The 21,340-nt window shown below is 40.9% G+C and overlaps 1 protein-coding gene and 1 long non-coding RNA gene across 17 annotated transcripts in view; one reads left to right on the top strand and one right to left on the bottom strand.

The window, feature by feature from the left end:
- The first annotated feature begins 949 nt into the window (after nt 1–949).
- The window catches only part of LOC111244222 (nostrin-like), a 48,585-nt gene continuing 28,194 nt past the window's right edge, over nt 950–21,340 (top strand). For 4 of the 16 annotated variants that reach the window (XM_086981268.1, XM_086981266.1, XM_086981265.1 and 1 more), the window contains exon 1: nt 19,000–19,068. In XM_086981268.1, coding sequence (XP_086837394.1) covers nt 19,015–19,068 — 54 coding nt within the window. In that variant the 5' untranslated portion in view covers nt 19,000–19,014. Of the gene's footprint in view, nt 1,661–3,007; nt 3,346–6,459; nt 6,564–7,044; nt 7,338–11,427; nt 11,613–17,717; nt 17,772–18,999; nt 19,069–20,653; nt 20,811–21,340 lie in introns of those variants that run through there. The other 12 variants (XM_086981267.1, XM_022791057.2, XM_086981270.1 and 9 more) reach the window with 10 other exon arrangements.
- LOC147758004 (uncharacterized) lies at nt 16,636–20,613 on the bottom strand. Its single transcript, XR_015322065.1, has 2 exons — nt 20,480–20,613; nt 16,636–17,150 (listed from the first exon to the last, which is right to left on the bottom strand). It is a non-coding gene; the product is annotated as an uncharacterized LOC147758004 (long non-coding RNA).

The following is a 21,340-nucleotide window of genomic DNA, read 5'->3' as shown; positions in this document are numbered from 1 at the left end:
TATTGATCTTTACTTCCTTCCATTGCGTAGAACAAATAAACCATTACTATATAGTTATGTTAGTAAAAATCAAGCTAAATATTATCTGTTTCGAATTTACCGTGTTTGAACTGGAGTAATTTGTTCTTGACGCTACTGTCCCTAACGGCTATGCGCGCTGACATCTTACGGCATTTGTTAGCTTCTTATAGGTTAATATAATATGTAGACATCTAGAGATTCGGACCTGTAGTGAGAGGCGTCAGCTGCTTGCCTCCACTAAAGATTAATTGACGAACTCATATGAATTTCAAGTCATGAAGTGTACATGCAAGTTAGGCTTAGCAGGAACGCTAAGCTTAACTTGCATGAAAATTTCGTTGGCGTCGAAACCTTGACATTGCACAATCGTTAATCTGATGAACTGATTCTCTCTCCTTCAACCCGCCGTTCATCTGCGGCCGCTTTTTTCGATGGTTAACTTTATCAATGTTTAACCATCATACGTATGGCATAGCACACGTAAAATCTACCCGCGATTTGAAAAAGCCTATCGGACATTTAGGCTAACGTGAGCAGCAATACAAGATACTATCGCTTGCGAGTAAACGTTAGAGGCTAAAAATTGGTCCAAAAAATCTCGAACGTCAGACTACCTACCTGACAGTAGCAAAAGCTACAACTCCTCTTATCATCACGTTAACGACATATCCCCCCACTAAACATTGGTTTTTCTAACTACTATCTGATAGTACCAGGCTCTTCCCGTAACGTTTAAGACGTTTTAAATTCTCAAAAATTCCCATGGCAAAGCAGCAAGACCGAGACTATTCCTTTACTGTTTCTGGCCCTCACATTAGATGTCGCCATTGTCGTTTTTCATCGTCTCACCAGCACCAGCTGTCCTGTCTTTCTCTTTCCTAACGCAATGTAACATCCACTCACCCGCGTCGCTACGACTGCTCCCTTCCCGGTAACGGTCCATGGAGCTAAATGACGGTTGGGTTAGCTTGCGCTGAACGAGTACTTAGTGAAACGCTACTGTCCCTTCAAGACTTCGCCCTGTTTTCGCTTGAGACACTGCAACAAGCAGAAGTGTTGCTATACAAATGCTACTGGTTATCGCGTTCGTCCAGAGGCATCTCAAAAAATAAATCTAGCAACAAACCGTTTTGCTACGGGTAGTGTGCCGATCTTTGGCAAAGCACATTTAATTCACCGCTGGAGCAAGCACGACGAGTAGAGGTGTCGCAGATGGAATCTCAGATTTCGTTGCCTAAATAGATGTCTGAATCGGCGGATAGAGAGTGTCTATTTGATTGATGGTGTGACGGTGGAAATTGTACCAAATAAACGACAACCTATTGATTTGTAGGACGTGGATGAACGGGAAAACATGCACATACTATAAGTACAGTGCGAACTTTCTACTTTCTAGTAAAGTTCTAACCATAACTTTATGAACAGTTTCAAAACGAAGCTTTCGCTAATCTCAAGTGCTTCGTTAGGGTATGTGAAGTGCAACTGACGGACAAATACATGGCACATTCTGAGGATATACAGATTCAACAGAGTGTCCCATCTTGGATATAACATTGTGCTAGCAAGTGGCAACACGGTTATAGATTATGGCAAAAATGGAAAATTTTGCGTCGAACTGCATCGTGCGTAACAGGCTAAGGTAATGAGATTGAATATAGTCGTTAGAGTAACGTACTGCGTATGGCTGCGCAAGCAGAGGATGTATATATCATAGATGGCAATCCAACGTAACAACAGTGATACTAGCCCCTTAAACGTTTTTTATTACTGTGTCTATACATGACATAGCTGTTGTAATAAGCGAAGGCGTGTACCTAGGATAACGTCGCTAGATACTAGGTGATCCGAAAAATCCTGAGCTCAAGGCAAAATTAGAAACACTTCTTTAAACATATTGCTTCAATACGTTCCCTTCGAGAGGGTCAGACGCATATACGGTAAATTGTCCAGCATTTGGATACAACCAGACAGAGCCATTTGTATTTTGCAGCTTCAAGGAACGACCCAGGCCTATCAGTGAGTGTTGCTTTATTGACTTTTTCCCGATCGCTTTCAAAATTGCTAAGACATTGTTTGAGATACCCAAATCACAAGTAGTCATTCAGCAAAAACTCTTGATACAGCATGCAGATTCCAAAAAATTGGATTTAAATTCGGATAATCTAATCTTTGAAAGGAGTGTACTTCAGTTTGTTGCCGTGCCGGAAGAAGAATTCTGTGTCGCTCATCCTACGTCTCGTCTAACGAAAGAGTTTTAGGCTGCAAAAATTTCTCCTAACGCTTTGCTGCCCCGATGGCAGAGTAGTCAATCCGGGATCTCATAGTAGGCATCACAGAAAATGGTGACTGCAAAATTTCTAATCAACATTCTGCTTCTCACTGCGGTCTTTTGCTTTCTATAGATCGGGCTCGAACTCTGTCTGATTGAATTTTTGTTTTCTGCTCTCTTTATCTTTATGACACTTCCTACAGAAGAGAGCCATTCAATCGTGTGACTTCGACTTGTTCATCAGGTAGAACTCCATCTTGAATTCCGAATTTCCTTAAAAAAAAAGGCAATTTTCTCTCATCCCTCACCCTTTCCTAGCCAGAAACACCCTTTTGTTCACGCTATCAGTACGCATACGTAGCTTCCACTTGTACTCTGTCTTTTGTGAGTTCTTGCCGATGTTCTGCTGTGGCCATGTGAATATCGTTCCGAGCAGCTACTTCAGCTTCCAGGCGCAGTCGACACACATTACGTCGTAGACTTTTGGGTAAGCAACAATAAGGTCTTAAATATCCGCGGTCTACTCTTGTTCACATCATAGCATTGATGCTTCGCCACAATTATCAGGAAATCCAGCGCTTTTCATTTGGTACCAATTCGTGGCACCATATTTCATCGTTATAGTTCTATATATCGTAATAACAGCTATAATTGCATAGGGTACGCTTAGTGCGCTATTGGCTGCCGTTGCTGCTACAGTGGTTATTATGTGGGCGTAAGCATCATCGAGGCCGTCGTTACGCCTGCTCGCGCCAGCCTTCACTGCGTACAGCGACAGTCTACCTGCGGTGGCTGGTAAAACCTTTGGGTTGAGAGATGTGTTGTGTGATCGACTCACACGGCAGAGACCTAATAGCTCTACCAGCAGTATCCCAATGCAGCGTCTATATCAGCATAGGAAGTATATCAAGTTGCTAGCCAATCGGAGTACCTGACGTGTATTTGACTGGTGAACGCAAGTCTGCTGTACTAGGTCCTCGCGTACCCAAAATGTAAGGAGGGCACAAATGCCGCCGGCAGGAGCAGGGCCGTGCTAGCTCGTACGGAGGAGGCATGTATGTATCCACTTCTGAATCGGCGGCAGGTTTTTGCCCCCAAATACTTCTATATATAGGCCATTTTGTATTTTTTTTTAATAATTTTCAAACTTTATATGTATTATCATACGGCAAAAGGAAATGACGTCGCCATTTTTCACAGCGCAGCAAAATATAACCTATTTTTTTTCACCAGTGCATGCGAGGCTTGGTTAACTAGGTCACTGCTCCTGTGTCAGAGTATGTCACCTGACTATTTATTTTGTGGCATGAGAGTATATATATACAGAAATAGTTACCATTGGGTTAAGTAACAGATGACATACAGAGGCCTGTTGTTGACATACAGAGCTACACCGGTCGAGTTAGTTATTTCAGGGTCGCGCTGGACGCTAATTAACTCATTGTAAATCTGACAAAACCGCTGTATGTAGAGTCTAAGAGTTAAGGGAAAGTGGTCTCCTTTTTCATGACCAATAGTTTTTTATACAAATCCCTTCGTTATTTACCCGAACATATGGTCGTCCGCATTAAATAAACTGTACTCCCATGTGTATCCTACTGCCAACCTTACTTAATCAGTTTGCCCTTGTTCACTATTTTGGGCAATGATCCGTGTCGTTTTGGAAGCGTCCTTTACATCCCACGGCTCATAAAATAGCCCACTTCGTTGGCCATAATAATAGAATTTAATACATTATTAAAAATGCCAATGAGTTTAAAATAGTAGTAAGAAATAAGGTGTTTATTAAGATTTGCTATTACGCTCTGAACTACTGCCACTCGTCAATTTTTATTGATAATGTTAACAATAGAATCTGCTATTGCGTATTCTGATTATATTGATGCTCTCAAATCACTGACAAGTGTAGCCAAAATGCCCTATAGACGTGCTATCATTACGACGTATTTTATACTGTACATTGTTCGACGGAACATACGGCGAAGCCTTTTCACCATCTTATTTATAGACTATCGCATGGTCGCTTTCCCTCTATGGCTGCAAACTATTAAACGCTTCAAAAATGCCTTCGTTAAACTGTTGGCAAAATATCGCTCTCTCATCACCCGTGAGATTCGAATGAGGGCCGGTGCTAACCAGAATCACTGGCGAATTACCTATTGGATTCGGTTGGGCGCTGTCGGTCAGTCGAACCCGAACCGACAGCGTTCTGTCACTATGGAGATTGCTAAGCTAAGATATACTATAGGCGGAGACAGCTCCGCTGTTGATTGGTTGGTTGGTTGGTGGTCCTTACGGGCCGAAAGCGACCCAGCTGCGACTCTGAATGCTGACTGGCAGAGCAATTGTTTCAGTATCACCATTTTGCTACAAATTGGTAACCGCAATTCGTTTCTGCTGCACGAGCGAAGGCGACAACCGGACGTTTACAATGCTGTTCGCGAACCGGCCGCTGATCTATATGAATAATAGTATTATTATTATTATTAGGAGCTGCAGTTCTACTAGTAATACGAATCGCGCGGTGGTTCCCGCTGCACTTGTTGACCGGGTTTGCAATGGCCAGTTCGAGGGCTGATAGCGAGAGCATATTTTTAACGAAATGGCGAAGAGCTGTTACTTCGTTCGATTATTGGTAGTCAATTAATCTGGCTGGTAATAAGAAAATCTGATTTTTCAATTGATACAGATTTAGCCCATGGCCAAGGTCGCAGGCTTCTTTGCGAGGTATGGTCGCTAAAGAACAGGTTTCTAACACTATTTGGCTGAATACGGCTAGTTGTCCCTGAACCGGGCCTATTCGGCTATATTTTGAGAACGTAAAAGGCGGTAATTAGTAGCTGCAAGGATTGGGAGAAATAGAAAAACACGTAAAACATACTTCAATCATCAGCAGACATGCGACCCTTACCGAAATTTATAAAATGTATGTTTGAAGCTATACTCAAAATCATGGCAGCGTACTTAGCAGCATAAGATAGCACTATTAGTGATATGAACTCAACACTCAATAGAGGTACATGAGAACATATTTCATATGATTAAACGTATCCACCATCAACTTTTTGCACTTGAATCTATTTAACTTTCAATCATTAGGTCTAGTAAGTAAAATCATATAAAGCTTATAAGAATATTAACCTTTATCATCACATGCCAGATACTTCGAGCAACACGCCACTTTTCGAGCTCTTTCATCCAACGGATTTTCCGCCTAGTGAAGAGTACCAGCCCTTTAAATCTGACTGCCACTAGTTCATTTCGGTATTATCCAGAAAGCGAAGACCGCCAACGGTCGCTGCCACTTTAGAGAACAGCAGCGATCCCCTTTGTGCGTGAATCATATAATCTCTATAAACGCTAATGGCTACGATAGCGCAATCGGCTGAATAGGAAAGCTAACGGAATTCAAGGGTCACGTTACGAGAGCTTGCCGTACGCTGTTGTTGCGTACAAAAAAGCGGAAAGATATGCCATGAATTCAATGGCTTGTTATTAATGGAAAGTGCCATGAGGAAATTTGGTGGGAAAACCGTTAGGTTCGTAAGAAGATCGTGCAGGCTGAGATTAAATTTGAGTTGAGACAAATCGAACTAGGTGTACAGAGAACGAGCGTGTCAATTGGATTCTAAAATAATGAATGAGAATGTAAGAGTCAGACAATGGATAGTGTTAAATAACGTTTATATACATCCATAACGATGTCAGGGTGTGCTTTGTGTTTAGTCACGCGTGAGGTTGATCTTAGATCTTCACCGTCGACAGTTGCTTCTGTTTCTCGCTGAATGACAAGTTAACGTCTCTTAGGAATTAGGAATGTTTAATTTTACTGGGAATGTAATATTAGTCATGCACGAAAACGATTCGGCAATCTGTGAAACCTATAAACAACATACGTGACTGTGTGGAAATGTTCAGGAATACGACTCAGGACAAACGCTCTGGTGAAGAGTCAGTTTGATCTTTTGACACCCAGCGTAGACCACATAGCCTACTAATGCATATTTGCCTTATGAGAAGAAGTACGTGCTGACCTTTCGTTTAGAAAGAAGGGGCTATCGAAATTTATCGGTGTATCCTTATCGAAATACTTAAGAGCCTGTAATTTTTTTGAGAGCGTTATGCTTGGGCTGAAAATCGTTGCTAAGCTATTTGCTGTCCTTGAGCAGGACCATTCGGGCAGCTACTGCTTGGAGTGCGAAAGAAGAAGAAAAAGCTAGGAGCTTCTAAAAGGCGTTGCTTTGGTTGATGTTCGGGTCAGACGTGCCATATCGTAAGTCGTGACAAAATACCATACTTCAAATCGACAGTAAAAATGCTGACGCGTAGGGTATCAAGAACACTCAGCTTCGAGATCTGAATTGCATATATATACATATATATATAAACGAAATAACAAAACTCTATGGAGAAGAGGTGATCCGATTCGCGTGGCGTGCCCCAGTGATCTAGCAATATCTGTCTAGGCCAAGGCTCATTGCTCCTAGTGCCGGGGCTTTTTACACGCTCGGTCATTATCATCACTCGAATGCGCTGTGCCAGCAGGTATTTCGTTAGTGCAAAATTGACTTATTTGAAAGCCATATAATCGGAAGCTTAACATAGTTTGTCCTATTATCAAAGATCCTCTGTTACTTTAACTCACTTACTTTCTGTTACTTAGTAAACACAGCAGACAGAATAATTAAACTGTCTAGTGTAAACTGATTCGAAAGTTTTTACGTATCTAATTCTCTCTATCGCATTTGTTTCAGTTAATACCGACATGTGACTGACGCTCATCATTAACCCGCAAATACGATTCAACAGCGTGTGGTGATTCAAGGAAATAATTAACTAGAGTTTCCGTTTTACAGACTCTACTCAAGTTTCTAATGTGCGTCTTGCTGCCGGCTGGCGTTTATGCAGTTTCGCGTTCAGCTTTACCGCTCTCGTGGGTTAGTGACATCGTTGTGGGGTGCGGAGCCAGACTTCTTCTTAGGTATTCACCTAAAGGATACCCAAGATGAGTGCAGCACCTATCAGTCACTTTAAAGATGCTTTTTGGGTAAGTGATATGTTGGCCTAGTCGGTAGGTGATTTCGACAACTGTTAACCTTATTCAGCTACACTTTATGTTTTATTTAAAGTTCGAACCACTTAATCTGCGGACTATTTTGGATTTTCCACTTTGACCGCTATATTCTGCCTAGGGTAATTTGTAGGGTTTTTTTGCAATTTAATGAATCACTTGATCAGACATTGCTTGTCAAGGCTGGTTTTAGCACTTCGAAGCTGAAGGTCCCCACTTAGACCACGGACCGTACCCCGGATCGCCGCATGCTGCCGGTGACGGTGGCCTATAGCCTTCTTTGTTATGTAAAGATTAGTCCCGGTCACCTCGTGAGTAGGTCATATCTCACTTACTCGCACAACTGTCACAAATCGCGTGCATGCACTAGGGTATATATTAAACGTAATAACGTGGCTTCTTTATGAACTTAGTGAAGATGCCATTGCTAACCGCATATCCATATCCATGTAATTATTCGCTCGGTAGAAGAAATCATTTCCACATAGAGCCATCAGCGGAAATGAAAAGCGACGTTCGATATCAACTTTTAGTACAATAAAGATAGTTAAGCTTCCGATAAACTATAACATGGTCATCAAAGAGCTCAATAGTACGGAAAGGTGGCGCTTTGCTATAAGCTCCAAAACGGTGACATGATGAATGGGTCTAAATAAAAAAATACCCCATATAACGATCCTTGGAGGGGCAAATAACTACGTAAGGTGACCCAGATGTGTGACAACTTCGTTTTTTTTTGTTTTGTTTTGTTTGAGGTTTTGACGAACCGGAAAGTCCTCACACAGTTTATGCAAAAAATATTTTACGCCCAACATATAGCTCAATATTATCTTTATCGTATTAGAATTGTTAGAATTGGCGTAACGAGGCCTGGAAAGCGAACGGTCGACCGCGAAGAACTTCCGAAACGGGTAATGGGTCATTAATAATCGCTTCTATGACTGTCTTTTGCATTAGCATGACGCGTAGGCCACCAGATGGTGCAGCGAAGCTGCAGAAAGCCGAATAAATTAACTTTAATAGACAAACTTAGTTACTTTAAAAAGTTAGCGCCACTTAGAGGGAGAGACGTAAGGAGAGAGGAGGGAGAGTTGAGAAACATACTTATATTCTGGCTGTAAAAAATAATATTACTTTTTACTATATGAGAGAAACTGTTTAACTACCATTTATTTTTCTGTGTGGTGAACAATGCATGCAGGTCAAGTTAATTGTCGCTACGCGATTGTGGAAACGTCGTCAGTTTACAGGAATTAATACTAAAATAGCTGCTAAGTGTCCCTTAGCATTTTGTTGACCTCTGACATAAACTCTGGTAAAGGCTTCAAGACACCGTCTCTTGAAACACAGGGCAGACCTGCATCGATCTATTCTAAGATTATGACAAACATCTGTCACAGTGATATCCTACCAGGAGTACATTAATAAGAGCCTTGTTTACGATGATAAGGTGATATATAGACAGGCGAAACTACGCTCAACTACCGACGTGAGTTCCTAGCAACGAAAACAATTAAATTTTATGAAAATATTCTCTGAATTCTTTATGTACCAAAAGTCGAAACTTACACTTTATTTTTGACAGATCAATTTTGTTTTTCTTATTAAAGTCTGTACTATTCTTTATTGCAACGGTCCATTAAGTTGGATCAAACACAGCTTCCTAGAGTTTTATTACACTGGCTCGGCACCAGAATAGGAAGGTGGAATGCAGCAATTAAATTTTGTTGGCATCAGTTCTTCAGTAACAGTTGTAGTGTCAGATTTTTTTAGGAAGTTTCTCGGGATCAAACCCATTCGAACCCACATAAAAACCGTTCTTCCTGAATTACACAACAGTACTATATTCCAGCGGAACTTCTTGAGCTATTTTATTCGAACATGCACCCGCCATATGTAACAGGCTGCCGCTATTCCGTACGTTGTTTTTGTTGGCGAAATCCCCGCGGTAGCATAGCGGCCAGGGCCCTGAATGGTCCTTCTGTATCCGTGTATAGATCCGGACAGTAAATGGCGAAACCAAAGAAAATTCAAACTGAAATCGCGACCGGACATAGGACAGGAGCTGACTGGAAGGTCGGAAACAGATGATATCATTTATTATAAGTCGATTAACATCGTGGTTCCCGTTGATGTCGCCGCTGTTGGTCTGCGGTCACAGCCTTCGTTGACAATCCTCGCCGCCGTATGCTTCTACCGGGGTTTAGCCATTGTACAAATAGCGGCGAACAGGTACCATTTCGGCTTCCGACCTTACCCGCTTCTTTCTCAATGATTTCGTTGATAGCAGTCAAATGCAGCGCCGTTGCTGACACAGGATGTGGCGTACACCCGTGCTCCCCTGTACTTACCCGTGGTCCAACGCGAAATGATTTCCTTTCAGCGATAAATCATACGGCAGCGAAGTTGACGCCGATGTTAACAACGGTAGGAGCGCACGTCTGCAAGCGGATAACGTTGTGACGCATTAGCCAGTTTCGTACGTGGTAGACAGATCATCGCTTCAGTCGCCAGCCCATAATCGTGTGCCGTCGTGGCAGATGTTGAACGTGCCGCACCTCTGCAGATCGATGTAGCTGCCCACGGTACATAGGAATTGAAAGAGAACGTGGAAGAAACGGAAACCCTTTCATCTAGCGATATGCCGGCTAGAGACGTGCTGAACAATATTAGTTTTCCGTTTTTCTTTTCTTTAGTTCTTCTTTTTTTTTTTACTTTGGTTGCACTGCCTAATATATGACGAACAGCGTCGTTTGCTGCACCTAGAATAGTAAACGACTATACGAGCTATGGCGAGATTTGTGCCGCATTGTATTATATAACTATGTTGTGTCGATGGCGTATTATGTTTACTACGTGTATCGCTATTATCTGCTGTGAGACATATCCGCATATTGGTCAACCTATTAAACATCTTTTCGCTCCGATAATTGTATACGGGTATCTGTTATATGTAGTTAGTAACGGTAATTGTTTGATACTTTTTGTACGTTTCTTTTCTCACGACCAAGATATATTGGACTTGATATCCTAGTAAGCCTCAGCGCTGCCGACGTCAGCAAATAGCTAACGGCAGCGGCGACAATCCCGCCAAGGAAAAGTGACAGCTTTGTTTGAGACAAGGTTCTCGTCTCTCCATTCCTCGCAGCGCAGTGCGACAAACCAGATATTAGACGACTCCATCTAAATGTCTCAATAGGTCCCTTTCGTGCAAAAACGCCACTGTTAATTTTTGCGTAGCCTCGGCTGTTATTGTTATCGGCGGAATGGGAATTGCCCCCGCCGCTGTCGCTGCCATCGATCGCAGATGTAAGGAGTAAAAAAGGCAGAGGCCGTTGGCAGGCAACTTTCAGCAGTAATCTGTACATGAATAGAGCAAATCGATAGGGGGTGTCCCGCCACACGGTACGCGTACACCCGGGAAAAGGGGGCGGAAACAGGATGGTAGAGAAGTGCGAATTGTATGACGATCCGTCATAAGCTGCGTATGATACGTGTTTCAACGCAAGATACAAAGCGTTCAGCCCAGTCTTTGCGTTTTGTCTAGCAACAATTAATCAGGTGACCAGCTGCACCGAAGGAGTTGGCATTCGTTCGATTGCATAAGCCGATAGCTGCATCGGCGTCTACGGTAGATCCGTCGAAGCCAAGAAATAATTTGTAGCAACAAAGAGATTTTCCTGCCCCTGCATGTGCTTCTGCTGTGAACGGCAGTTTCCTCTGATTCATACTCTGGAGGGACCAGCTGTTGGAAGTGTGATTCGTTGGCATTAGTTAGTTTAATTACAATAGTACAGGACGACAAAAAATTGCCCATTCAGATAACCCGATTCAGTTGTCGAATGGGTGATCTGTTGTCAAATCACGAACCTTTAGAGCGGTTTATTCTATTGTATTGTGCTTAACTGAAGGCTTTTATATCCAACTATATAACAAGTGCTAACATCATATGATTGTTGTGACCCGTTGATAAGTGATCGATGCCAATGCTTGCGCGATATCATTCCAGCCACGCGACGATACTGCGTATGCAGACGGATCGAAATAGTGTTACAGACAGTGGTGAAAATAATCGTTACATATGTAAATGGCATCGCATCTATCGACCGTGGTAGTCGATAACATTTAAAAGTAGCCTCATCGTGCGTTTTTCCCGTTGCCGGCTGGTCACTGCTTAAACGGACGGTATCATCACCTACCATGAAAATCAGCCTAGTCTGAGGAAGGGCCATGTTATTTAGTGCTGAATGCGTACGTATATTGCCATACGGTAACGTTTGGCGCGTCACGAACAAAGCTAAACTATACGACGTACATATGGAGACGTGTAGGCATTATGGGATGATGCAATAGTAACGTTAACTCACTTTAACGTACTCACCTACTCGGGCTGTAATGAGATAGGCTAGGTTACTAATTAACTAGACCTATAATTACTTAAATAACTTACAATTAACTAGAAAGAGTTAATTTTTCTTGGGCGGCCGTCTGACGCAGCGCCTAACGACAGTAGCACCGAAAGCAAAGCTCAAAACATTGTCATATCTCAAATTTTACGTCCAATATTATGCCCAAGTAGATGTAGGGCAACACAGGTTTTAAACTGCGTAGGGCTATGTTTGTGATTGCCGACTAAATACTATACCGATTTTTTTAACTCTCTAATGTTACGTATAACAAACACGCTAACAATAGGTAATTACAAATATAAAAAAAAAAAATTAATTGCAACATTTGGAATTCATACTACTAAGGAGTTAATGGCCCAGCAATATTTTCCTGACTTCCGCTGTATTAAAGACACTATTGGCACTATGACCATTGTGAGTGCTCACTATTTATGAGAGAGATGTCTATTATTAAAAGTTTCTCTCACAGTCGTAGAATCGACATTGTACGTATCGCTTTTGTATTGATATGATACTTTGCGTCTTAATATCGTATGTTAAACAACACTACAATCGATACTGTTTTAAGGATCGATTCTAATTAGGAATACTTTAGGTAGATCCCGAAGACTCGATTGCTGCCATTATGTAGAACGATCGACTTAAGATTTCATTGGTATCTTCGCTAGCAGCTATTGATCATCGTTTCATAAATCACTGTACCCTTCCTATTCTACTCATAGTATGAATTTTTTAAACGCAAAGCTGGTTCCAGTTCTGTATAAGAACTAATCTTGCCTGAAAAACGAAAACGCCTATATCCCATAAATGCTGTTAGCATCACGCATAAGTTCTGTGAACTCGCGTCTATTTTTGTCCAATATGGTTTCTATTGAATCAAGTTAACAATTGATACTGATTCATATTTCGAACTCTTGTTGTATTGCGAGTTGCTGAGAACGTACTGTTGATCGTCCAACGGTTATTTATTCAGCCGACGTATTACGCCGGCTAAGCTTTAACGTTCTCCATTGTCTCCCACTGTTTGTAAGCCATTCAGCTGGTCTGCAATATGCTGCCGATATAATAGGATAGTATACTGTATAAGTAAATTTAAGTAAAAATAAGCGTTAGAAATCTCTGTTACGCTTGTCGTCGTTTGTGACGCAGTCGTAGCCACTGAGATTGTGCCGCACGAAACTTAGCATTATATGCGCGGGTGATTTCGCATCTGTTTTTTTTTCTTAGAATTCTTCAATCTCCTAAATATCTAAAAGTCCTCATTTTATGGAACTAGTACGATTATTACTAGAAAAAATTTGCTGCAAGTTTGACGTTATGTTCTAGAATGGTCTTTCAGATATATGATTAAGTAATAAAAAGAGCTCTGGGAAGCGATTTAAAATATTTTGAACCTCAAAGCGGCTTACCGTTGCGTGAAGCCTTTGCAGTAAAGCTGATAATGACTAAGAAGACTGTTCGCAGTCAGTCTTCTTTTTTCTTACTCATCAGCCAAAACCTTAAACGAACTTATCATCTGCACTGAGTATCTGTACCTATAATATACACCTATACTTGAAGGGCTAATATTTATATTTCTGTACCAATGAGTTTCTATTATGATTGACATACAGACGAATATGTATACAATTTTTTTTGTATTTTGCCGGTTTTCTCATAGAACATTTTGCTGAGAGTTTCGTTCGCTTGAAGTTAGATTTCACCCAGAACCAACACGCATGGGTACGTCTAAAAATATAAGAATCGAACACACAAATGTGTAGCGTACCTCACATTACATTTCGAGTCATCTTATGTAGCCCAAGAACGTGTAAAAAAATATGAATAGTAGCGCCTGACAAATGTATATCTTACGTATTTTGTAAAGTGTTTCTTTCAGGTGATGTAATAACTTTCAGATGACTGGAACGGGTACTTCATTTTAAAGCATTTTTAAAATATTGGAGTCCGTAAGCGTGGATTGGAGCCCGCTGAAAAATTGCCACACACACACACATTAGAAAGGAAAGGAAAAGAACAGAAAAATCACCCGCTGCAGCACGTTGCGAACCTATATAGAAGTTTGTCTACGCTGTTTTGTGATAACCGTACTTGAAGTATATATAAGGCCACAGGATCGAATATTTCGCATAGGTAACCGCCAATCAGCTACCTTTCGAACTAAACAACACTTGATTTAACTGATTCTGATGGCCTTGTTTAGTGTTAAGCAAATCGCATACGCAAACACTAATGGAAAATCCCTCAAAATCAATTATACATGCTTGTTGAGCGCATGTGCAAGGCGCTTCCACAGTCTGTCGTTTTTTTTTGAATTGCCCGCCTCCTCCCTCCCTACCCGCTTCAAGAAGAACTTCTTTTTTGGAAAGCAGCAATTGAATGCTGCGTTGATCTCTCTTTCCCTCCTGTTTTTTTTTTTAGTTGTGCCTTCTCGGTCATGAATTTACACTGGGTCAGCATCGACGACAATAATAGCAAACACCTGGCAAGTAGCACCATGAATATGGCATTAAAAAGCAAAATAAAAGACGTTATCACGAAGTCACAGGTGCAGCGGATACGGCGTTAGTGCATCGTGCTTCTGGTAACAATGTAACATATTTGTTTTACTAAGCTTGGCTCACAGCGAATGGCAACCAGCGATGGGAAAAAGAATTTTCCTTTTAGCGACGTATGAAACGACATAAGCTAGGAGCTTCAAGCTGGGGTTTTATGATGCTGATGTTGCTAGGGCGTAAAAGAGAGAAACGAGGGTATAAGATCAATATGACAGTTGAAAATCAGTCGAATCAGCCGATAATTAGCTTGAATCATTGGAGTTAGCTTTGAACTTGGTTCAGTAGTATTTTTTTTGTCGTCAAGAGCTCGCTGTCGTTTGTTTTGTCGCCAACATAAAAAAGCGCCGAGGAAATGGATAGTACGAAAGAAAAACGTGTTGAATAAATGAGCATACACATTTTGGGACATGGAGCGTTTTGAGTAATATATAAACATGTGTATATATTATAGTGTATGAAGCTTACGAACGAATATGCAATGGAGATTTACATCTGAATAATCGTTCTTTAAAGCGTGGGTGGCAATCGTACTTCGTGGCTTTTAGGCTGGCTACTTTACGTATTGTGTTGTATGGCTGACTAACTGAAAGCTACTTTACAATTAAGTAAAAGAATGTGCATTTTTGGGCTTCTTATTCCTTTTTTATTCCTCTGATCTTAAGCATGGGAACGCTTATTGTAGATATCTATCTTTCGTTATACCTAAATAGTTATATAGAATAATACTGAATATTTTTAATCCTTAGCTTTATATAAATGATCCACGTACCTGATGTTCCAAGTATTGTCTATGCTTAGCAGTTCTTACACTAAATATAAGCCCAATAGAAAACTGCTGGACTAAAGTTGAAGATTAACATTCTGTTATTCTTTTTAGGAGATGGCCTATCATGGCACACTTGCGTTCAACTTTTTGATTTTTGGATCCTCTAGGAAAAAGTGAAGTCAACTATCTGACAGGTGATCTTAAAGCTTTTTTAAGACTGTTGAACGTCCCTACATGGTTTTAGCTTTTGACACTTTTTCCTCCTCTATCAGCAAACCATCCTCGATCTTTGAGCTGAGACCATCGCTGCTAAGACACTGGCTTATTCATGGCGGTGCTTACCAGTTGACATTGTATTTAGCCCCCCGCGTTAGCCTCCGCAGCAAATCAAATTTAGCGTCAGCACTTACATAGCAAGAATATCACAGGCATTTCCCGCAAATTGCACTAGGCAGCTGTGACCTGCAGATCCAACTTCTCCTGGCCGGGCTACAACGAAATTCAATGAATTTTACTCCCAGCCGACGTGTGTTCTATCATGGCTTCGTGAGTGGCATCGTACCAAGGAGCAATCCATTGGACTATGTGGCTTTCTTATATATTCATTGATTTTTCGACCCGCAATAGCCAAACGATGTGGCTCTCTGAATACCTGTGTATAAGTAGACGAAGAAACGCTACAGATACATCGGCTCTCTTGCGCTGTTGCTTGTGCTGTCCGGCGTTTGAGCCTGGACGCGTCTCTGACGCTACCGCAGCTAGACAGCCGCATTAACATCATTCATTATGGTGTCCTTTCTATCATTGTTGACTTCGCGTTGTAAATGTGGTTCAAATTTGTGTTTAAGGTCACATTTAACGCTCGGCTGGCTGGCTGGCTGGCTAACTAGTCGCGTAAGTTAGCGCTGTAAATTAGCGTATATGCGTGCGCCCCATAATTCGGGTAGATTAGGGGGCATAGTATACAATAAAATGACGCAAATATGCTCAAATTATAATATATGCTTAATGAAACAAATAAACCTTAGGAAAAACATATATATACATATAAAAACTTTGTACAGCCTGTTACGATCAGCTAGCATCAAGCCGGCACGATAAACAAAAAGAAATGAAAATCTTTAAATAAAATGCCACAGTGGCAAATTTAAAAATAGGTAAATCGTATTCGTATCAGTTATTTCTCGGGTTCGTTTTGTCATTAGACGCTGCGTTGTCCGAAAATATCTTTCCGAGTTTTTCACTACTCCGATATTTGTTCACTGCTGTATGCGTATGATCTGCCGAACGTGCCAAGTTAGCAATGTTCCCTTTCGTTTTGCTGCCACTACCGCTAATAACAACAATAGACAAAACTAGTTTAATGCAACCCTAAGGCTAATCCAAATATTTCACCCTTGTTCATGCCGTGCGCTAACATCTGAATGGTATCTAGTATCCTCGCCGACCAGGCCGCCACCCCTCGTCAGTATGTAAATTGTGAATCTTTCTTTCTCGACAATAACAAATCGCTTCAACTACGAAGAATAAATGCAGCTGTCTTCACTAATAAATAATAGCTGTTGTTCTAATTTTACTCTTTATTTATATTTTATTTATCGTTACAACTGCGGCGATCGTGGCGCCATCTTTTGAAGGCCTTCGTATTATTGTGTCTAAGTGCTGAGTTCGGCACCTCCGACGGGTAGACGGAGACCGCAATGGTGGCGGTTTATATAAATGCTAGAAGGTGTCGCTTGGTCGAACTTGGAAAATGGCGAAATGACGATCGGTTGCTAGTTGTTTGCCTACTTTCTGAAGTTTGCCTCAGCGAGGGCTTCAACTGATATCAGATACCATGAGAAAAGATTTCATTTTCTTATTACACACAAACCGCACGTCGCACCAAGGCACTTGCGACAGGGTGCTTAAAGCAACGACTTCAGCAGAGCTCCAACAACGACTTTAAGAAAAGTCTAGTACGTTCCGTTACCCAATCGCCGAACTGACAAATACGAGCTTATTCGTCTAGCCGTCGCAGCAGCAACGACGACCTATGCCGTTCCGTCTAGGTGTTCTGCAAAACATATAAAACAGGTCTTTTTTCGTTAAAGGAGAAACGGCCGCAATTCACTTCAGATAATCGTTTATTAGTCTGCGATTGGCATAAGACCTTTTATATATCAGTGAACTTTGTTCTAGGCTGTTTCGTCGGAGGAATTGCTTAGAGTCGTGCCTCGTTCGATTCAACTTTGACAATGAAAAATTCTTAAAGCTAAGCCCTTCCGTAAGGAGTCTTATGCTCGCCAAAAACTGTGCTAGAAATTTTGGTTTTGTAACCACAGATTCAATTTAGCTACACATTCATGCTTTGTAACGGCACTCATTAATAGACGGATAATTGCGACGGTTGACGCGAGATAATACGTCAAAAATGTGTACTATACAACATTTCAGCTACTTAGGGACAACTAAATCAGGTACGCAACCTAATATGTTTGATCGATAAAATAATTATCGGCTCATCCGTCCTACAATGTCGAAACTTGCAAGTTTCGTTACGCTACGTTAACTTAATAAAGTACAGGCCTTTAGACGGTCGTGTTTTCCGCAGCGTCTTCATTTGGTCTAGCACTGGGCGACTATGTGGTGAGCACAAATGCGGAATCGTGTAATACGGCATTTTTCATTATACCAAGTAAGTGCGGTTACATTATCGAATACCCGGTCGTATTTTTGATATTCTATTTGCTGTATTATCAGATGTTTTTTATGTCACGATTTCGTCACAGTTCAATCGGTGACAGTGGCGCAGATACAAAACGTTGTCATCCTTTGCCAGAACTTCACTACAATAGTAAAGCCCTGTTATGAACCAAGGGATCACTATATCTCTAAAAATGTTGAAAAAATGTCAGTTAAACTAAGCAATGCCATAGTTAAAATATCTTGGCATTATAAAGTTGTTGTCTGCGCGCGAATCTTACATTTGCCTGTATCAAGCTTACATGCAGATGACGTTAGTCTACCGTGGCCAACAGAGAAATGGGCGCGAATGACTCGAACCGAAATACTTAATAAATCGGTATATGATATCCTATGTTTACAGTGTAGACTGACGTACTCGTCCGTACCATACATGTCTAGATATCTACGCATCCGACACGGAAAAATAGATGGATATATTTATTCTAGCTTTTAAGGCTAACCGGTTTATTTTTTTACCCTGACGAACTTTTTCGCTAGTATTTGCAGAGCTCAATCATCTAGAACTAATTGACAATCGTTATTCTCTACAACGATTATTCTGTCATATATCAACTGTAATGAAAGAATATAGCATCGAAGATATGTGTTCACAAACAGAAAGACAAAACAGAAAGAAATACCGCAACAGGTTGCTTACAGCCACCTCCATGTTTCGAGTTTTACGTCCGATATCACCATTACGCATTTCATGACGGCTAGCCCCCAATACGAAACGAACCGTGTGTTTATGCTCGGGTTCGAACCGAGATCACAACGTGGCAGGCAAGTACGTTACCCACTAAGCTAGCACGGGGTACCTACAGCCACCAGCCGGTGATGTAGTCGCAAGGCAATACTGTTGACGCTTTTTTATGCTTAGGCAATAGACGTGTTATTGTTCTAAAATCAACAATTGACTCTATTCGGACTGCTTCATGCCCATAGTGATGATACCATAGCTCTGCTGTTGCTACCGGTTTCAAATGAATCTTAATGAAATACGGTGAATCTTTTTGTCTTGTGCTGATGGTATCAGCGGAATTATGTTTTACGTTCAATAAGCGCCATTATCCGGTGCTTCCTGTTCTTCACAACATCAAAAGAGCAGCAGGATACACGGCATTTGGGGTTGCATCAGTCTGTACACGTCCGACTTTAACGGCTGACGAACGACTACAGCAAGAAGTTTTCAGATGCAGTTGATACGTGAAAATTTGTGGCACAGCTTGTACTGGATAAGCTATCAGGTATTGGAACATCATTTAACAGTATTGTACATGCGGGCGTTACCTAGAACAGATGGTCCTATTGACTCTGCGCAGGTAGGACTGATAGCGTCAGCCAAGCTAACGAGACAGAAAAACAAATACAATAGCAGGAAATTAAATCATGGCATTAACAAGAGTGTCAAATATGACCTGAAAACTCGAAGCGTGTAGAAGAGCTACAGGCCGGTCTACCTAATGCGGCGGTCGACAGGAAGAGATAACGAAAACATGGTAAAAGGGTCAACCAGTTTTTTTTACCGTAAAGCCAGTGCTAATTTTAGGTGGATCGCAGAAAAAGTGAACTATCAACGTAAATGCTAGTTAAACAACAAAAGAAATGAACAGTAGCAAATATATTGTCCCAGCGATGTGTTATTCGTGTATTATCATCCTAATCTAAGAGCGAGTCTCAGTGGAGATCTCCCATGCCCACAACGGTTCCATAGGATAACCTGTCAGTCGTCAAAACCTGATGCCAATGGGTGTTTCTTTAGAGGGAGACTTTAAAAGCAACGTCTATGCTCGAATATAAACAGTGTTACGGAACTACGAAGCGACAGTTGAGCGAAAATTACCCCATAAAACTCACGGAATCGTTTGTTGATGTTTGTCAATGGATACCTTACTTATATCAGCGGTTTAATTGACCACAGCTGGTATTTGTAACTTTCTGAGCTTCTGCGATAGAAGAAAAAAGAGTAGTTCTACGTAGATTATCCTTAAATTTAATTACTAATTGTATCTGAGTAAAAACTGGACTTGCAATCATTCAAACCGCTAATACATTTTTCTTTCGGGACAGTCTGCCTAAATGGTGAAAGCACTGTAGTGCAAATAAGTTTTTTTTAAAAAGTTTTTTAAAGAAGAAATTTTGAATTGAGACTAGAAAAACATTTCAAGAACTCGAGCGTTGCGAGCTTAACAACCGTTTTTTTTAACATTGCGGCTCCTATAACTATTTTATCATTAAGTGTCTTTAACTTAAGCCAATATTAATATTGTCGAGATATACACGCAGAAGAAAACAGCTGATGAATCTATGATTTCGCCATAACTAAGCTCACCCGCAACGTGCCGCCACTTCTATGAAAAGTATTATGTTTGTTTATTACTGTATTCTGTATGCATGCACGACTAATTGTACGTTATAGAATTAAAGCACGTCGCCATCTAGACACGTGCTGAAGGAACAGGACCTGCGCGATGCGGTATCCTAGCAAATTTGTTTAGCTTCTAAGTTGGTTTAGCGGTTATATACATATATAAAACTAAAGATAACCTTTTTTTTTTGTAAAATGTATAGATGATTACATATGTAAAGCGAGAAAAGCAGAAATAAATGAAAATAGCGAAGAGTAGCAGAGCAACCTAATATAATAATAGTAACAACCTTTCGACTTTTACGTCGACGGCACGTTCATCTTGGTTCACCCTTCGTGCGTCGCATCTGTCTCCTGCAAAGAAATGTCGACAGCCATGCTGGTCGGTACCCGTACATAGAGGGAGCTAGTTCACGATAATTACAGGTGGCATTCGAGTTGTTCGTCTGCTCGATAGTTGTCAATGCCATTACCCTGAGCTAACTAATTTAAGCTAGCATATTGTACAAACAATGGGAATTACGTTCGTATCTACGCTGACGAAAACAGTGAAGTGGGTTCAGTGAGCGTCTATGCGGTCAGATGTTTCATGGAGGTACCAAGAACGAAATTAAGATACTGGTAATTCAAAAAACATGCACTTAAAACTTGTAAATAATTCCAGTGTGGACGAACTTTTTTTATCCTGATCGGATAGTCGGGGGGTAAAAGACAACGCTTCAAGTATATTTTTATCTTATGCACGTAATAAAAGTATCCAAGCATACATAGAGGATAGCTGATAACAAGAAAACGTTATTCCTTAATATCGGCTGGCGTTCCTCTGTGCTTCATGTTCAGATTTCTTTGTCTCCTTTTGAAGCTACTTTGCATGATTATAAGCATTGATGACACGTCTGTCCTATTCGAGATAGATTTGAACACAGAAGCGAAGGCAGAATTAATAAGTCCATAGAACGTTACGAAAATTTTGAACGTTTGTAAAGTGAAACTTTTTATCCTTTAATCAGTCCAGGTAAATTTTTTCATTGAAGATAGTAATGTACTTTTGGATAGTTCGCCCCTAGTTTGTTTTTCATCAGTGGATCGTTATGAAAGACGTGAGATAGTTAAAATAAAAAAACTTGGGTACGGTTGAATAAATCACAGTT

The sequence above is a fragment of the Varroa destructor genome, unplaced genomic scaffold, assembly GCF_002443255.2.
Source record: "Varroa destructor unplaced genomic scaffold, Vdes_3.0 BEIS01000002.1, whole genome shotgun sequence".
Taxonomy (NCBI): domain Eukaryota; kingdom Metazoa; phylum Arthropoda; class Arachnida; order Mesostigmata; family Varroidae; genus Varroa; species Varroa destructor.
Note: the sequence above shows the minus strand (reverse complement) of the source record. Positions and strands in the feature narration are given on the sequence as shown.